General features: G+C 39.2%; 2 protein-coding genes across 3 annotated transcripts in view; one reads left to right on the forward strand and one right to left on the reverse strand.

Moving 5' to 3' along the window:
- Window positions 1-13,110, forward strand: LOC131219539 (GCN5-related N-acetyltransferase 9). The gene is made up of 6 exons (XM_058214736.1): window positions 1-336; window positions 3,478-3,549; window positions 7,103-7,190; window positions 8,349-8,481; window positions 10,522-10,560; window positions 12,643-13,110. Exons 1-6 carry the CDS (start codon window positions 162-164, stop codon window positions 12,712-12,714), a joined length of 579 nt encoding a protein of 192 aa, XP_058070719.1. The 5' UTR covers window positions 1-161; the 3' UTR covers window positions 12,715-13,110.
- Window positions 13,111-15,760: 2,650 nt separating this feature from the next.
- Window positions 15,761-19,694, reverse strand: part of LOC131219541 (uncharacterized) — a 62,061-nt gene continuing 58,127 nt past the window's right edge. For both annotated transcript variants that reach the window (XM_058214738.1, XM_058214737.1), the window contains one exon: window positions 15,761-16,226. In XM_058214738.1, coding sequence (XP_058070721.1) covers window positions 16,098-16,226 — 129 coding nt within the window. In that variant the 3' untranslated portion in view covers window positions 15,761-16,097. The remainder of the gene's footprint in view (window positions 16,227-19,694) is intronic.

A 19,694-nucleotide genomic window follows, 5' to 3' on the forward strand; every position in this document is an offset into this window, starting at 1 on the left:
ACTCCAGGAACATGCGAGAGAGTGAGGCCCCTACTTGGATCTAGTGAATGGACGGTTAGGATCACCAATCCGTTGGGCCCACTTGTCTGTAGTCAAGGCTCGAGGATTCCATTTATATATCCTCGGCTCCACTGTCACGAAGAGAGAGAGAGAGAGAGAGAATGGGAGTGATCTTGGAAGGGAAGAAGGTGATATTAGTACCGTACATGAGGGAGCACGTGCCCAAGTACCACGAATGGATGCGGGACCCATATCTCTTGCAGGCCACAGGATCCGAGCCCTTGACACTGGACCAAGAGTACGACATGCACCTCTCCTGGACCCAGGACCCCAACAGTAACCTCTCTCTCTCTCTCTCTCTCTCTCTCTCTCTCTCTCTCTCTCCTGCTTTTGATGCCCATACCCCATTCATACACTGGCAATGGTTGCCATTCACACGAGTATTTCGTCTACCCAAACAGAAAGGGGTGTGTCTATCAAAATTTAGGGCGTCAGTATCAACTTCACTGTTTATATATATATATATATATATATATATATATTATATATATATATATATATATATATATATATAAAGGCGAATTATTTGATACTCTGGCCGCGTATGTAGCTTGATGCGCAGGCATTTGGAAATTGTACACATGGCACACAGTAACTCAAATTAAACCAACTAAATTGTGGGCCCGGAGTGTCGTTAACTCACAATCCTGAAATCAGATTGGTTGAATAATCCGAACCTCTGATTCATGGACACTTGCTGGTTGACCATTAGGGCCTGTTTGGATGCCTGTAAGCTCTTTAAGTTGTGACTTACAGGTTTTGGTGTTTGAATGTAAGCTGTAAGTCACTTATAAGGTAAGTTGGTTTTTGTTTTTAGGTAACCTGCATGTTAGTTACAGTTAAGAAGTTGTATATTCACACCAAGTAGAGAATGGAGTAGAAAATTATTCCAAAATGTTATAATCATATAGAAGAAATGTTGACACTAATTATGACATGTTGTTAAGCTTGTCTAGATGAATATTTAAGTCAATTATTAGGCTAAACCAATCATCAAGTGGGTCATAAAAATGGGCTCACGGATTCAAACTACCTACAATATAGAAATCCTAATAATGCTAAGATGCGCCAAAACAAAAAAACACAAGTCAATGGATTGATACAACTCATATGCAACTCACAAGAAGAGGAGAAGCATTGTACAATAGCATTGGATTACATAATCAGATGCTACAACTAGAATTCATGGCTCCCTTATCCAAACTATTGACCTGGTAAGCCCTGCTCAAATAGGGCCATGTAGAAGGAGACAAGATCAATTGCTTCAAGAACAAAAGGTTGCATAGGGATACATGGACAGTCCAATCAATTGTTCCGAATCGGGTCCCACCGTCACGGCCTCACTGAATTGAGCCCACTTCAAATAAAAGTAGAAAAAAGCTCTTAACCTTATAACTATAGAGAGGGAGAGGGGGGAAGAGAGAGAGGCGCACGTTGACCCTAATCGCATAGAGAGAGAGAGAGAGAGAGACAGAGAGAGAGAGAGACAGAGAGAACTTACTAGAACTTCAATTGCTGGAGCTTTGCTGTAATGGAGGTGTGTTTCCCCCTGCTTCCCCTCTTTTTAAAAATCAGACAGTTCGCATGTAAGTCACTTACAGGGAAGTGACTTCTCACCCCCAGCCCCTGGAAGTTTCCTGGCAATTTTTCCTATAAGTGACTTACATGTGAATTTCCTCCCCCAAACACCACGTGTAAGTGACTTCCTTATAAGTCACTTCCCACTAACCCAACTTATAGGCATCCAAACAAGCCCTTAGATTTTTTCATTTTTAACCGTCCTATAAATGTCCACAAATCCAATAGTTAAATAATCTCATAATCTCAATTTTTAGGTTCATGATACATCTAAACTAGGGGCCCTTAATTTGGACAGTTTAGTTTGAATTACTTGTATGCCACGTATTCAGTATCTATATATTCTCCATTCATACTCAACCCCATTATTAAATGCAATGTCCCTTTTTCCCTTAAGGATGAAACACTTATTTTCATTGTCCCATCTAGCGAGAATAGAGTCTAGAAATGTACTAGATACGCTTAAATTCCTTAAAGAGAGTATCTGATATTGCTTTAATATCTTGTTCTTTTAATTTTAGTTTATTAATAAAATTAAAAACTTTGATGGAGCATATCTAGTAGTATAATTGATATTTGTTGATTGAAGGGTCTCTTCCTACATTTAATGAGAAACAATCACGATTGAACCCAACCCATACTTTTTTACGTATTCTATCGTAATTCATTCTAAATTTGATCAACATTATCCAAAATAGAAGGAGAAATTACTCACCATGTATAACTCAATGTGGCTTGAAGAAGATGTCACACTACATGAATATACCCTTATTTAGAGGACAATTAAAATATGAGTGGAAATTAAAGTGATAATATAAGAAAATAAATGCTTCGAGATGAGACTAAATTTGGAATAGGCTCAACCCAAGCTATTCAAATTTCAGGTCTAATAGACTATTGAAGTAATTTTTATTTTTATTTTTCAGTAAGTTTAAATCAATTTTTTGTATTATCGTGTATTTCAAAAAGTTTTAAATAAATTTAAGCCAAACTCGTGTCCATTCTAAGGAACAAGTTGTACGAGAAAATATTAACATTTTTGTTGGGTAGAAGCTTAGTGAAACTAAGTATCCTATTGTTGCTTCGATGGTCCGTGACTTCTTGGGAATGAGTGTGATCTATTGCTGCATCTTACATAGGTCATTTTGCATTTAATATCGAAGGTAGACTACCAGTTAGCTACAGAAGAAGAGTTAAGGAATTTATGAAAGGTAATTTTGATTTCTAAAATATAAATTTTTGGTGATTTGTTTATGTTTCTATTTAATGCATTGATTACATTTTATGCAATCTAGGTCGAATCTGGACCGAAATCAGGTTGGCCTGGTTTGCTCAGACCAAATTGACTTGAGCCTGGTAGATCACTAACATCCGACTCAAATCAATGATTAAAAAAAAATATTAAGAAACTTGAACAAAGCTTCAACAGTTAATCAACTTCAATACAATAGGTCAAACAAGATTGGGGTGTGTATTCACCTTTTTTTTTTCCAAACTTGAACAAAGCTTCAGCAGTTAACAAATCAATGATTGAATGAAGGCAATAGTCTATCCAAAGAGAAAATTGTGTGCGCGCCCCCCCCCCCCCCCCCTTTCAATTGTCAAGGTTTTCTTGGGAAATGCGTTAAGGCCCCCTGTTTTTATAGATTCATTCTTTTGTGTACATATGGCAACAATTAGCATCTACTATGTATTCTATTCAGATAGAAGGGGTGTATCTATCAAAAACTAGGGATGTAAAGATCAGCTCTTCCATGTTCCCTTTTCTTTGTTCTTTGATTCAAGATCTGTTGCTAGTCTTTAACTTGATGAAATGAATATGAGATGTGGGTGTTGCAGAGCACACATTCATTGTCTTGGATAAGCAAATGATTGTTGGAGACTTTGTTCATGGAGATCCCCATGTTGAAGGTAAGATTATATATTTCTTTCTTTCCTTCTTCTTTTCTATGGATTTTGTTAGGAAATAGATATTCCGAGTGGTTATTTCATTTTTATTCCTGCTTGTCTTATTTGTGGGTGATAGAGGCTAGGGTTTTCCAGGATATAAAATACGACTAGAATTGTGTTAGTGGACTAACTTACAACTGATGTGTTTTGAAGTCATCAACATGAAGTATGCTTTTTAGAAAGTAAAGGAAAATTATAGTAAAGCCCTTTAACCAATTCCTATCAGTAACACTCCCCTTCAAGCTAGGAGCAATGGAGCATAGATTTCAATCATACCAGCTTGGAACAAGCTTCAGCATTAGGTTCTGGAAGGGCATGGGTAGGGACTTTATTCCTGGGCCATGGCTTTTCCATCTATCTACTCCCTTGACACAATCAAGGAGGTGAAAGTGAGTGTTATGAGCTTTTGGGGGAACCCATGGTTTGGAATGTTCCTCTCATACAAAATCTAAATGAGGATACTAGAGACTTTGCTGCTCTGATGGGTATCCTTCATGAGGCACATATTGACACCTCACGTGAAGATACTAAAGGGGCATTTGGATCGTCAGTTACTTGAGATAAGCTACTTATGGCTCAAGTAATTTATCTTAGTTTCTACTTATTAAGCAAATAAGTATGTTTGGTAAACAACATACTTATCAGCTTCTCCTCTCTTTCATCTCTCCTGTTGCCTCTCTTCAACAACTTATGAAAAGTGAAAAAGCTAAAAAAAACTAACTGAAGTGATTAAGTAATTTTAAGTAAAAAAGTTTCTTATAACTAATCATAAACCAAACTTATCTGAAATAAGTTACTAATGCTGTAAGTAGAAAAAGCAACTTATTTGGTGGTATCCAAACAGGCCCCGAGTGGCGGAGGCGAGCAATGAATGGTAGGTTCTCAGCCAAGTCCATTTTCTCTAAACTATGTGTTGGGTGTGGCTCTGACTACCCTTGTGCTAAGATATGGAAAGCCCCTATTCCTCATCGAGTGTGAGCATTTACTTCATTAGCCGTTGCCAATAAAATCCTTACAGTGGATAATCTTGAAAGGAGAAATATGGCGATGGTGAATATGTGCATCGTGTATGGGAAAAGCAAGGAATCTGTGGCTCACCTCTTCGTACATTGGCTGGTTGCAAGTGAATGTTGGGGTCAATTGTTTAAACCGTTAAAAGTTAAATGCGTCAATGGGGGAGGTTTTTGCAGGCTGGACCAGTGGTCCGTTTTCAGATCACTGAAGGTGATTATTGTCCCTTTTCCCCTTCTCAGTTATTTGGGGGTTATAGAAGGAAAGGAACATAAGAATTTTTTAAGGCAAGAGCATTTCAAAGACAGCTCTGTCCTATTCTATTGTCTCTTCGGTTCTTGGTTTAGCCTCCCAGAGTTTTCAGGAATCTCAGTTACTGACTTGAGAGGAAATGGGAGTCAATACTTTCTTGGTGGTCTGAACCGTCTGATCAGGGTTCAGGCTTATGTTTTTATTTTATTTTGGATCTGCTGTCCCCCGTCCTTTGTGTTTTGTTTTGGTCCCGCAGTGGAGTGACGATAAGGTCACCTTCTTCTGCAAGTTCTTTCATTTTGCTGTTTTGGGTTTAATGATATTGTCATCTTCTCAAAGAAAAAAAAAGGGGGGGTTCCATAAAGCGTGCCTTTTCCAATTTCCTATGTAGATAATAGATGAATCATCTTAATGGATTCCAGTCTCCATAAATAGTTTCACAAACAGAAGGAGAAGAGTATATTAGAGAGGCTGAATTTTCAGCTATGTAGCACAAGGCCATGAAAAAGAACTCAAAAGACTTCCCTCATCCCCATCATAATCTTAGCCTTTCCCCAAACAATTTGGTGTTGGCTTTTAAATGGTAGGCTGCCAAAAAAAGTTCTATGAGTGGCTGCCCACTAGACATCAACCTTCCACTGTTAAACTGGCCATGGTAGCGGCTCACATCGAACTGCATATATATGCCAAACACATTCCCTCCCAGTAGTGAACCTAGCCCAATGATTACAAGCACACCCTAATAGGGCCGTAATTTGGGCTTGGGTCAACCTGAACCCAATTGATGCAACCCAATTTCAGGTTGGGTTGGGTCAGGTTGTCAAGGTCGTTGTGTCAGGTTTGGGTTGGTGTTCCAACCCGATTTGCAAATTCGAGTTGGGTTGGGAATAGTCACATGTATTTGGGTTGGGTGGTTTGGGTTGGTGTTCCAACCTGATTTGCAAATTTGGTTCGGGTTGGGAATAATCACATTTATTTTGGTTGGGTCAAGTATAGAGAAATTCAGGTTGGGCACCTCATGTTAGGCTGTGGGTTGGGTCCTCTTGAGATTGGGTCGGTCTAGGGTTGACCATCAACCCAACCCAAACTGCTCTAGTTGCACCCCGACACTCCAAAAGGATGAGCAAGCAAAGGAAAGTCATGGAGGGGTGTACTTGTCAAGCAAACCGTGAAGCAACCACACATCTGAAAGGTCATGCTCATGTAGTTGGCTGCACAAAATAGTAAGGAACCCACTGATACATTATAACCAACACGACTCGCATGCCGACATGATCAGGCCTGACATTTCACCTTAGCACAACTATTGCGTTTCCCACAAAGAGAAATTTGCAAACAGAACCATCCAACAAATTATAATTGATTTAATGGGCCATTCATAGTTTCAGGGTCCAAATTAGTTCATATTTGCACATGTATTGCCTAGTGCAGTAATTATCAAAATATCACCTTTAAATCATCTCGCCCAAAGTTGGAGCCATCCCAAAATTCATTAAAATTGAGTTCCAATTTCCAAATATCGCTTGCAACTTTCTTTGTTTCTTTCTTTCTTTTCTCAGATTATTCAGCTTTAGAACCTTATTTAAGCTAGCAGTTCAACAAAAAACTTTAACCTTTGAGGGGGCATCACCAGACCATACTGCACCCCAAATTTCATTCGACCAAGCATGGATTACAAAAGGATCAGGAAGAAAAAATGCCATCTCGTCTTGTTGAATGGCCCAGATTTTTGTCAGGAGCCAAATACTGCATAAACAGTAAAACGATGATGATATCTCTATACCAGAACACTGTTGGTAATCGAATCTTTTACACAAGATCATCTTCATCATCATCAGCTAAGCCTTATACCAAACATGAATCCTTTTCTGCCATTCCACTCTATCAAGGGTTTGGAATGTCATATTGTTCAGATTCATGTTGGAAGTTCACGGCATAAGTTTGACGCTGGCTGCCAACCTGACGCAAGCCTCCACTATCTGGGATGGGGACCGGCAATGAGAGCATATAACTACCACAGGCACAAGGTAATAGACTATTACATAAGTTGATTACAATCAAGTGCCATCAAATAGTCTATTACATAGGTTAATTACAATCAACGAGTTGAATCTTTTACACAAGATATTATTAAATATTTTTCTTCCGTGATCTTCGAACAAATTTTAATTAATTGCTTGCTTGATACTGTGCATCATGTTTTTAGTGTTTGCAATTTGCAAGGTGATAACGATAGCATTCTTTGTTTCAGCTATGGTTGGTGACGTGAATATTTACATGAATGACCTTGATGACTTACAGATGGCTGAGATTGAAATAATGATCGCAGAACCCAAAAGGTACCGATCAATTCCATTTACGATATATTCTACAAGTGTGTGTGTGTGTGTGTGTGTGTGTGTGAGAGAGAGAGAGAGAGAGAGAGAGAGAGAGAGAGAGTGTGTGTGTGTGTGTTGTGCTGTTGCTAGTTGCCAACTTATTAAAAAATGGTTACGTAATGGCCATTACAACTTACAACCATTACATAACATTAATGGTGGTAAGCGTTACGCGTTATGGGGCAATAACGACTGTTATATAAAAAATGGCCCAATTGACCGTATCGTAATGGTAATGGTACAGCCACCGTAACCATTATAGAATACCTTGTTCCTTGCTTTAAATCCGCATCTGTTGTCTTATTGACCATTCATACATTTCAAAAACATACTAATTTTGGCCTTGTAGATTCATTTTTTTGCTGTGGCATGTGATTTATCGCAATGGTTTTATTCTCATCATAGTTCAAAAAGCTCGAAAAATCAACTTGGCTCGATATATAGCCAGGTTGGGTCAACACAAAGACTCAACATAGTCTTAATTTGACTTCACTCGTTTAAATAATTAAATTTAGAGTATCTAGGGCGGCTTGGAAATTTAAATTGTGGTAAATAGACAGTTTGAAAAAAATACCCAACATAAAAGACAACAATACCTCGTAGCCCTCTGGTAGTATGTATTGCCATTTTAAAATGAGATTGCCTGTTCGACTCTTTCTACAGGCATACTTTTTCTGACAACAAGGTTAAATAGTTGACTAGTCGAGTGATTTGGTTGAGTTGTGCCAATCTCAATGTGTCGACCGAGTTTGTGAGCCGACTCAACGAGTCTTGGCTGAGTCTCTGCTGTTAGCAAGTTTCTAAGAGTCTCTGCTCGAAATCTTGCGAGGTCCAGTTGACTTGGCCGAGTTTCAAGTCGACCAACTGACTTTCAGAATTATGATTCTCATTGTTTCGAGTTTTGGTTAAAATGCAAAGATTTTGTACTCAATTTCTAGGATTTTTGTATCTAGGGGGAAATAAAATATTTTCTCACATGTGCTTCACTGCTTTGTTCTTGTGCCATTATGTTCTTCGAAAAACGCTAGAGAAGTTTTTCTTTTTTGGATGTGGGACTTCTTACTAATCTTTTTAAGGGTTTGTCTTAGTTTGCTAATGTGGCTCCTATTGGTAGCACAGCCGTGGAAAAGGGCTTGGAGAAGAATCTGTTTTGATGATGATGGCTTTTGCAGTCAAGAATTTCGGGATCCAATCATTCCGTGGTAAAATTGGAGAATCAAACACTGCATCTCTTAGGCTCTTCAGGAAATTGGTCTCTCTCTCTCTCTCTCTCTCTCTCTCTCTCTCTCTCTCTCTCTCTCTCTCTCTGTGGAAAAATTGTGCCCATCTGGTGATCGTAAGCGTCCGATCAATAGCATGAAAATGGACAGCCAAGATTGATTGGAGAAACAAAATAGGTCCAATCATCATCTTGAAACATCTAGTAGATAGATCCCACTTTGTATTTCTTATGATTCTAAACTAATACATTGATTTGAGGATTCTAACCATGTGATTTATGCTTGTAAACAGCAGACAATTGTAACAATTGGCCCCATTCAAAGTGTTAGGATCATCCATGGCGTGATTCTTGCACCATGGCTTGCTCCTAGTTGTATGAATGAATGAATGGTTCAGATCGACAGTAGGTCACCCTTGCCATCTAAAAGGTTTAGGGACATCGCTAAGGTCCCCATGAGGGTGGAGACATCGGATGCCCAACATCCCCAAACCTTCTTAATCCTATGTGGGATGCCTATCATTGATTTGAACCGTCTTTTCATTCACAAAACTTGGAGCAAGCCATAGGTCAAAAGTCATACCAATATGATCCTAAACATCTGATCAATAGCGCGGAAAATGAACCGTCAATATTTTGTAAAACAAAATAGGTCCAATCATCACTCGAAACATCTATTATATAGATCTCACTTTGTACTGTTTATGATTCCAAAGTAGCACTTTGGTTCAGTGATTCTAACCATGTGAGCTATGGCCCTTAAACAACAAACGATTGTAACAAATTAGCCCCATTCAAAAGCTTGGGATCATCAGATCGACATGATTCTTGCACCATGGCTTGTTCCTAGTGGTACTACTGAATAAACTGTCCTGATTGATGATTGGATGTCTCACATGTCATTCAAAAGGATTGGGGACATTGCTAACATCCCCATGAATGTGTGGATGTTAGCAAAATCTATGTGCGCGCCTGTGCATGATGCATGCATATAAACATGCGTATGTATATATACAGGAGAAATGCTCCATTGCTTTCAGAGCACTACAAGTTATACTGCTCCTAATTACAGTCCAATTGATCGATCTGAACTGTCTGTTAAGTCTAGGACTCATTTCATGGACCACCACACAAAAATCACATTGATCCGATACATCATCCATCCTTGATTTGGCCTTGTTTTCTATTGCCATACCTTTTCCAAGTTATGGATGGGATGGCTACAATTGCCTTAGAAAAGTTTTAGAATCATACGCGATCCATGATGGGCCCCAATGAATAGATGGATCAAATTGTCGATTGGACTTGTTTTGTGGAAACAATCTTGACCGTCTAAATTAATGGCCATTGATCAATGGTTAATATGTTGAATTTGTGTGTTTGCATTGTAGCCCACGAAATGTGCGTCAGACCTAGTGAACAGTCTGGATCAACGAATTGGATTGTCTGAGTATCCCAATGCAACTAGGAGCACTATAACTTTTTTCCTTTTTTTTTTTTAGGAGAGAACTGGAGCATTTCTCTATGCTCGATAGTGTTGAGCAAAACTGAGGCCCACATGCTGTGCATGAGTAAAACTTTGAACCTTTGGCCGTCTGATGGTTGCAAGCACTAAGGAATTGCAGATGTGGCATGCAAGTAACTCAGATTGCACCATCCAGACTGTGGGCCCTAATTTAGATAGATCATAAACGAAACTTGCACTGATGAAAGTTGAAATGGAAAGAACCAACGATCTGAGTTAAAAAGACAAATGCCCATTAATCAGCTTTTAGGATTGTCCAACTGATCTGGTTTTTTAATGATGGCATATCTACAGTGGGTCCCTCAATTTGGATGGTTTAATTTGAGCTAATATATGCCACATGTAGAACTTATGTCTTCCTACATATTAACATCACACTGCTAGAGTAACAAATAACTCCCCTAAGCCTTGGACAGCTTTTCACATCAGCCGTCGTTTTAAGATTGAGCTAATATAAGCCACGTGTGTGTGTTTGTATCCATTTTTGTGCTTGTGCATGTCGGTATGTATGATAGAGAAACTAATCAGAGTCATGTGGTTGGATGTAGGGCTTTGAAGATGCTACTTACAGTGAAGTCTTCAAAGAGGTGAGGTTCAAGCTCAACTATTTACAGACATCATTAACTCACATGAATGATTATCGCATTGCTAGTGGGTGTAGCTGGTGCAATGCACATAGAGAACGGAAGGAAGAGAAATCGTGCTAGCCTGTTTTGTGTAGGCATGCGGAGGGCTTGACTTGTGCTAACTGATTGCTATGCGGGACAAACACGCATCCGATCCACCCTGTCCATCGGATGCGCCGTCACATTTTCACCATGGATCTAAAATGCTGTAAAATCCAAGACTTATATTGCCCTCACCATAGGGAACGGTGTAAAATCATGCCTAAAACCCATAAATTCACATTGTTTGGGCCCCGTGAGTCTTGAAATCTCTTGATTTCTGGGGAGTCCATTCATCCTGGTGTGTAACATCAGTTGAGCGGATTGGATGGCATGTACAGACCACGGTGAACACCTCACGCAATTTGGATGATTTTAATCGTGTGACTTCCAATATCAACTGCTTCCAATGGTGTAGCCCACCTGAGTGTTGAATCGGCCTGGTTTTTGGGCCCCAGTCCAGACCATGGTATTAAAAAACAGTAATGTTACAGCCATAACAGCTGTGACATAACGGCAACAGTGGTGTCCATTATACAATACGATGCCGTGCCCAATTTGCAAAGATAGCCATAACGACAGGCCGATATGAGGACATAACAGACTGGTACCGGGCTGACATGGGACCAATACATCTTTTCCTTTAAAAGGAATTTGGACCGTTCCAGGGTTGTAACAGCTGTAACAGCCCAAATCGTATGGCTATAAGGCTGGATGTTATGGCCACTATTACTGTTATTGAATGAATACCTTGGTCCAAACAGAAGGTGGCACACCTGATGGACAGGGTGGATTTCATCCACACGAAGTTGTTTCGTCCACATCAGCAAAAGTAATGTCCTCATACATAAGCTAGGAAAATTCAAAATCGGATGAGAGAATTTTCAAAAATCAGCAGGAGAGAAAAAGTCGGCGCTGTGGGAGGCTTGTGCAGGTAAAACATAAGCTGTTGGTTGGCTTTTTGCAGGTGAACTATGAATTGTCTATTGGACAACACCCACATTTTCATTTTCTTAATATACCCCTATCTTCAATTTAAAGGTCTTCCAATGTCATTTGAATATCTGAACCTCGAAAACTAATTGCAGGGCCAAAACGTCCAAAAAGGCTATTTGCATTATATATTGTATAGATACATACTGGTACACTTAGGTGCCATTGCTCTTATCATGTTTTCTTTAGGTTTCCTTTGGATGCATCATCCAATTGAGTTGGTATGATTAGTTTAATCAAGTGAAACAGACTAGAATCCAAACCACACATGTTACTGGCAGGTTGGTTTAGATAGGAATGTGATTGTAGTTTGAGAGACTTTTTTTTCAGGTTTTTCTTTAATGGCATGTCCTATTATCTTATCGCAAAATTATTGTGATTTAAATGTGAAATTATTTCAAAATTTAAACAATTCATTACATACATATTTTAAAAATTTTAATTTATTTGTTAAATTATAATAAATATTTTTATATTTTAATTTCAGTGAGATTTGACAAATAATATCTCAAGAAAGACCTTAGAATTTGGAATCTCCTGAGAAAATTGCAAACTGAAAAATTGCCGAGAATGCAATTTATTACTATGGTTACAATATATAAAATAGCTGAAATTAACAAATGCACACCTTAGATCATGCTGGCTACATGGGTTTGTTTTCCTCGTCTTAGGTTGCGACTTCGAATCTCACCATTCTGAATCAGCGAGCAGATTCGACGAGTCTTGTTATCTCATGACCAGGTCACACTCATGATCAAGTTGCAAAGTGACTCAGCTTGAAATCTAGCTGAGTCAAGCTGAGTCAGCTGAGTCTTGAGTCGAATCACCCAGTTTTAGAACTATGGTTTGAACTGAAGGTTTGCAATTCAGTTCACTTGTGCATCCAAACACAGCCTCATGTTTAAACAGTAATGCTTGCAAGTAAATTCACCCAAGCATCCAAATGCGGTGTAAACCATGTTTATATGCAGTCATTAATTTTGAATTATCCTTTAATTGGATGTTTGGCAGGTGACTTTGGAGTTACTGGCGAGCAAGCTAAGGTGTAATGAGCTGGTAGATAGCATGACCATTCATTCGTAGCCATCCGTTGCCATGTCGGTCAGTTCAAGCCATTAGCTCAATGTTGCAATCTTGAGTTTGGAGGTCAGATCTTTTTCTTTTTTCAATTGAAGAGCTCCAACATTGTATTGATACGTAATTTGAACGGTTTAGATCATATTTATATAACTTGTTGCTGTCCACATTTGTATGATAGAGTGAGAGATATTGACTGTTCAGATCGTGTTGATGTAACTTGTTACAGTCCACAAGTAGGCTGTAGCTTATATGATAAATATGGGAGGCTGCCTGTCCATGTATCTCGAATCCGAACTGTCCAAGTGGTGAGACCTGTACATTGGCTATGAATTCGAAATCGGATAGTTGGACACGTCTTTTATTATTATTATTATTATTTTGGTGGACAGTTTGATTGAATTCTGATTAGTGGATGCGATTTTGTTGAATTTGGACTGTTTTCTACTGCTGATATTTTAAACAGTTGAACAGATTTCCATTGCTGTACTAGTTATGGTCATTCATTCAATGTAAGATTTTGTATGTGGCCCATCCAGAGTGCGTCCCAACATTTGGACGGTTTGGATTTGAGGCAAACAACTGCGAGCAGGTGGGGGGTGCCTTGTGTGTACGCTAGCTTCAATGCTCGTGCCGTGATGAATCTAAGTGCTCTACCTGACTTGCAGGCATTTTCATTTGGGCCTGCATCGGGCAGATGGAGCCCACATTTTGGTCATCCAAACCGTTCATCTGGTAGACTTCACTGTGGATTGGCATTGCTGTGAGAGTTACCCGTAAAATGACAGCCATCCGATTATTGGTCAGCAAGGAGTGGTTGAAAGTGAGGATCTAAGCTGAGTTATTGCCATTGTCTGTCATCTGGTCAGCTGGGCTGAAATGGACGCCAATCGCGTGGTGACTCCAACACCACCCCACGTAGCTGGGGTCCTCTGTAGGTTATGTTTTATCCACACCGTCCACCCGTTTTGCTGGCTCATTTTAGGACGTGAACCCAAAATTGAAGCAGATCCAAAGCTCAAGTGGACCACACCATAGGAAAGAGTGGGGATTGAACGCCTACCATTGAAAACAAAAGGGATGGACAGCGTGGTTAAAACACATACATCAAAACACATACCACGGTGGGCCTATGGAGTCCTGACACCACGTAGCTAGGTGGTGTTGGGTCACAACGCAATCCTCCAGCTGAAACTGTGACACGTGGGATAGTGATTTAGGAGAACCATGACCTGGACTTCCGAAGACCGTTTATAGAGCGACCACTTCCAATATAATGGGTAGCATTAATCAAACGGTTAGGAACAACCCATTAAGTGATTTTGAGAGGACAAGCTATCAACGGTGGGCCACACATGATGAGCCATCAGGATAATCTTATCAAAGCGATTCTTGACAGGGATAGGCCATCAAAGGTGGACCATATACTAGACGGTCCATACCAGTGATCAAACCTTTTTCTAGTAATGCTCAAAATAAAATGGCCATTCTCCCAACCATTGACTAGATGGTTAGATCATCCATTCATAGTGAATTGTTGGGGATGGGCCAGCAAAGGTGGACCACACGTGATGGACAGTCTGGATTAATTATCTTACCTTTTTGGTTAATCAATGTGAACCATCCATTCTCCATGCCATTAATAAATGGTTGGGATCATTTGATGAGTGTTTTTTTTTTTTTTAAGAATGGTCCAGTTTAATGATCAGACCTTTCTTTCCTGGTACAATGAATATGGATCATCCATTCTCCGTATCATTGATCATTTGGTTAGGGTCATCTAATCAAAGTAATTTTAAGATAGATGGGGCATGAAAGATTTGAGCCCTTTGTGATATAATCAACAGGAACCGTTCATCATCCAAGAAAATTGATAAGATGGTTGCGATCGTAAAATCATAGTCATTTTCCAGAGGCATAAACCCTCAAATGGTGGCTGCTCAAGATGAATGGTTTATATCAATGGCCAGTCCTTTTCTAGTACAACCAATATGCACCTTTCAGTCTACAAGCAGTTGATTATATGGGTAGGATCATAGGCTCAAAAGAGATCTTTGAGAGGGATGGGCCACAACTGATGCATGGTTCAAGTCAAGGATTAGACCTTATGTAGTATAATTAGTTGGACCATCCACTCTCCTCAGAATTGATCAAATGGATAGGATTGATCCATTAAATTGACATTTTTAGAGGGGGTTGGGCCATCAAAGGTGGGTTGCCCATGATGGATGGTCCTAGTATTAATTGATGAAATGGCTAAGATTGATGGTTCAATGTCTCCTTTTCAGCAATGGTTAGCCCATCATAGACGGCCCACACAATTCGACCTTTCCTAGCATATCAGCATGGATGTCTATTCTCCAAACCATTGATCAAATAATTAGGATTATCCAATCAGAGTAATTTTTGAGAGGGTTGGGCCATCGAAGACGGTCGCACATACCTCCAAACAATATGATCACAATTTTAGGCCTTCAAAGGTGGCTACTCATGATGAAGGGTCCAGATCAATGACCAGCCCTCTTCTATTACAATCAACTATGCACCTGTCAATCTCACCATTGATCATATGGTTAGGAATTAGGATCATCTGCTATAAAAGTTATTTTTGAGAAGGATGGGCCACAAAGGTTAGAGCACACTCATCTAGGTGGGCAGCACATACCTCTAAAATTATCTCCCTTTGCCTTCCATTTGTTTCATAAACCCAGTGGTAAGGGCCTGATTTTGGGGCAATACCTACATGGCAGGATCCACCTGAGCCGGGCCGCCTTATGCACAGTGACAAATTTCATTCTTGGCAATTTCGTGGCCAGGAAATTTCTTGGGAGCTTTTCAAATTTGAGGTTTTCCTTGGGACATTATCCGGAAAATCTCACCTAAATTAAAAATATTTACTCTTTGGGTAAGCAAATATCTAAAAAAAATTCCAGATTATTTTGAAAATATTGCGATAATCTTCTAGTGTATTTTTTGCGAGATTTTCAAAATGGCAGTGATATTTGTCACACTGCTTATACACACATCTGACATTAGTAAAGTTCATCTTCAATGAGATAAAATGGATGTTTAAAAATACCTGATGTATATATACATACCTCTCTAATAAATTTAAAAATAATAGAGGGAATAACCTAAATACGTACATGGAAACATACAGCATGAACCAGCTCAGCCAACAATTTCTGTTTTCCTTTTCTTTTTCTTCTTTTGGGCTTCAGTGAGCCTAACTTTCTCTATTGATGAATATGAATGAAAAAACATCCCGCCGCAAAAAAAAAAAATTTAAAGACAAAAATAAAATAGAAACTGTTATTCATGCCTGAATCTTGCATGGCTTCTTCAAAATTTCAGGGATGGCGATGGCACCTCACCTTTACCTCTTTATATTAAGAAAACATGGCTTCCATGGCTTCTTCAACTCTCGGCTTGCCTTTAGGCCTTCCACATTGCTTGGCGTCTTTACTCGCCAAATATTTGAGTGCTTTCTCTAGCGTGACACTATGAGGATCCATGCCCTGCTTTGATCGTTTAAAAGCCCACATGCATATGAAAGGAAAGATTAACATCTCACACATGCAAAAAAAATAAAATAAAAATACACCACCTTGCAAAAGACTTGTCTACACAGGCCGCATTAAAGACTGAAGGGTTGGGATCTCTTCCAATCTTGACGTGTGTTAGGGGTGAGCCCATCAAATCAATGGTGCATATTACCGTATGAGGGACCCCACGTGTACAGAATCCTGCTCCTCGGCGAACAATCTGTTTGCTAAGGCTCAGGACCCCATAATTCCTCATTATTTACATGAAGATGTAAGTCAGCTAAAGGAGCAAGGACAGAAGACTGAAGCAAGCTTCATAAAGCCATTTTACGATTCTGACTACTATGAAACATAAAAAAGGGAAATGGAAAAAGCCCAGACCATGGGAAACAACAACCAAATTTTTTACTGATGGTGCATTTGATTGCACCAAATATCATTAAATATGAAATTTCATGATATTTGGTGCAACAAAATGACATTATAATAAAATAATGTAACGCTAATGGTTAGGGAAACTACTCCATGCATAATGACCATTATTTCATCATCTAACGACTGTTATTGAGAAAATAACTGCAGTTATTTTTTTAAAGAAAGGTCGGTGTTTAGTTGGTGTTGTCCGTTACATAACACAACGATAGTGGCAATTGCTGTTATAACAGGTATTCTCACTTCTTCTTCTTTTCTTTTCTTTTTTTTCACAAGTGTGGGCTGAGGTTGTCTCCTCCCTGAAGGACCATAATAAATTGGGTTTTGTCCAAAAAAAAACATCATAACAGCAAAACACAGACAGATTATTAAGTGGAAGTGGTTGCAGATTCATGAGTTGATAAATGAAATATAAGCATCAAAGAGATACAGTAAGTTAGAGGAGAAATGATTTATAACAGTTGATAGCCTTTAAAACGGGAAAATAAATAAATAAATAAATAAAAATATAGTGCCAGTCACTATTTGTGTTCTGTGCAGTGATTTAAATAACAATAGCCGGTATCACACCAGCAATACAAAATCAAGGCAGAGTTATAAAACTACCCTGTATTGCCAAAAATATCCCATGATTTTGCAATATATCAATGATATATCAGCATATTGCGATATGTTGAATAAATCACAATATAAGACTCTGGTGTACTGTTGATATATACGATATGTATCAACGATACCAAGACACTTTTCTTTTTCTTGAAAGATATCTATACGAAGAGACATCATCGCCTTTGCAAAAAAAAAAAAAAAAAAAAAAAAAAAAAAGGGAAGAAGAAGAAGAAGAAGAAGAAGAAGAAGAAGGGAAACTCTCTCTAATTTTGGGAAAATGTTGAATAAGGAAAAATATGAAATTCCCCATATTCACCCATTTAACTTGCAACTAGAGTGTGGAAAGATCATGGAGAGTGCTTCTAGGCTGATCTACAGATTGACAGAAGTTCTTAGAATTTTTGAAAAAAAAAATTATTTAATTAAAAATATTGATTTTTTTAAAAGAAAATTACACTGGGCAATCAAAATTGGTTCCCGTCTCTCGTTGCTAGCTCAAATTTGGTTTATTTGGGAGGAGAAGAAAAACCAGTATTTTAGAAATCAAAGTGGGAAGGCAGTAGAGGTTTTTAGAAAAGCTAAATTGAATGTTATGGAATGGGCTTTAGCTCTAAAAGCTGGGTGGTAGTTCTTTTTTTCCCCTTTTTCTTTGTCTGATTTGTAATTTTTTGGCTTTGGCTCTTTCTAATAAACTCATCACCTTTAGAGAGGGGGGGTAGGGAGAACAAAAAATTGGTTCCTAATATGTGTTGATGAGTGAATGTAAATAAATCCAATAACCTTTCTCTTTTGGTTGTAGAAAGAGACTCGAAGCTAGTCGTAGAGATGTTTCTTAAATGGCAGCAGGCAGCTGTGCAATGTTTATGATTTCGGGATGGAAGCTTAGGAGCTTATGTTGGAACAGGCTGCTCTGTTTCATGTGTTTTGTGAGAGTAATCGTTTTGCTGATGCTTTGGCCAATAAAACCTGTGATTTGAGCCAAAACCATGGTTACTCATATTGTCTTCTTTAGGGCCTGTTTCCACAAACCCCTTTTTCGTCAATTTTCTCGGTTGACTTTTCCGTCAATTCGCCAAAAACCAAATTGGTGAGTGGGTGCTTTCTAGCACCGATGTTGTTGAGTGGAGCATTAGATGTTTGCAGAAGTGCATCCAAATGTGGAAGCCAAGCTGGGGTTTGGCGCAAAATGATATTTTAGCAACAAGAAACCCAATGTGCAAGTCCTAATGGGCCTTATCAGGCAGGGTCAGAAATGTTCTTCCAACACCCCCCCCCCCCACCCCCCCGGCAAAAAAAAAAAAACATTATGTTTGAAAACAATTCATATATTATCCCTAAATGAGCTGGATGGACTGCAGCTGATGCGTAATAACCGGGTTTCGTTTTCTTCTTATACTTTCACACTGATTTTGATTATAATATGAAAAAAACAAACAAACAAACAAATAAGGCCACTGCATAGATTCTGGGGAAAAAAGGGGGCCGCTCAGAGCTTCTCTATAGAGACAAAGTGATGGAGAGAGGGGAACAAATGTCAACAACTACGAACTTGAGAACAACGATGTGGAATAAATAGAAGGATGTGAAAGCTCTATTTTGTCATCCACAATCCCTTCTTACAACACAAATAGACCATGAAGTTGCATTGATGGGGACATCTCGCACATACGCACACCCCCCTTACGCACGTACGCAAGGAGGAGGGCCCCACCTTCGATTTGGATCGATGATGACATCCATGGAGGACCTCCTAGTTAGAGGACTGTGTTTTGGTTCCTTGAAGTAGACCCGATCATCATGTGGATCACATCATTGGATCTCATGATCGTGGCCCACTACCCTAGGTGACCTAGGACTTTGAGTTTTGCTTATCACCGCTATTAGGAACATCATGAACGGTTTAGATTGCATTGATTAATTGTTATTTTTTATTACTTATCTTTAAGTAATAATATGCGCACATGGCACGGCTTTTAGGGTATAAGATTTTTTTATAAATAGGCATCCCTTGTAGTCTTTTTTCTCATTGAAGATGATTAATAAAATTCTGCGTTTTCCTGCTTCTCTAATTCTCTGAGTTGTGGAAACCTAATTGGGTGCGAAACCCTCCCTTCTTCGAAGGGCTAACTACCATGGTTCGAAGCCACACCCATCCCAAATCGCCACAATTTCCTACCCTCCATATTCCTCAGCTCCTACAGCCATCCCCTCATCAAATCCACCCACGTTTGCAGCTAGTCTTTCCCCTACAGCAGATTTCTAAAATTTGGCCCTGCGGGAGGGCTGAAACTTCGGCGGAGCACCGTGTTCAAACCGATCATCCGTGTGGCCTGAAATTTGGAGGGAAAGTGGCTCAACCCTGGCCGACTAGGCCCTTGCTGGCGGATTCCAGATTCGTGG

Source organism: Magnolia sinica, chromosome 11 (genome assembly GCF_029962835.1).
Source record: "Magnolia sinica isolate HGM2019 chromosome 11, MsV1, whole genome shotgun sequence".
Lineage (NCBI taxonomy): Eukaryota > Viridiplantae > Streptophyta > Magnoliopsida > Magnoliales > Magnoliaceae > Magnolia > Magnolia sinica.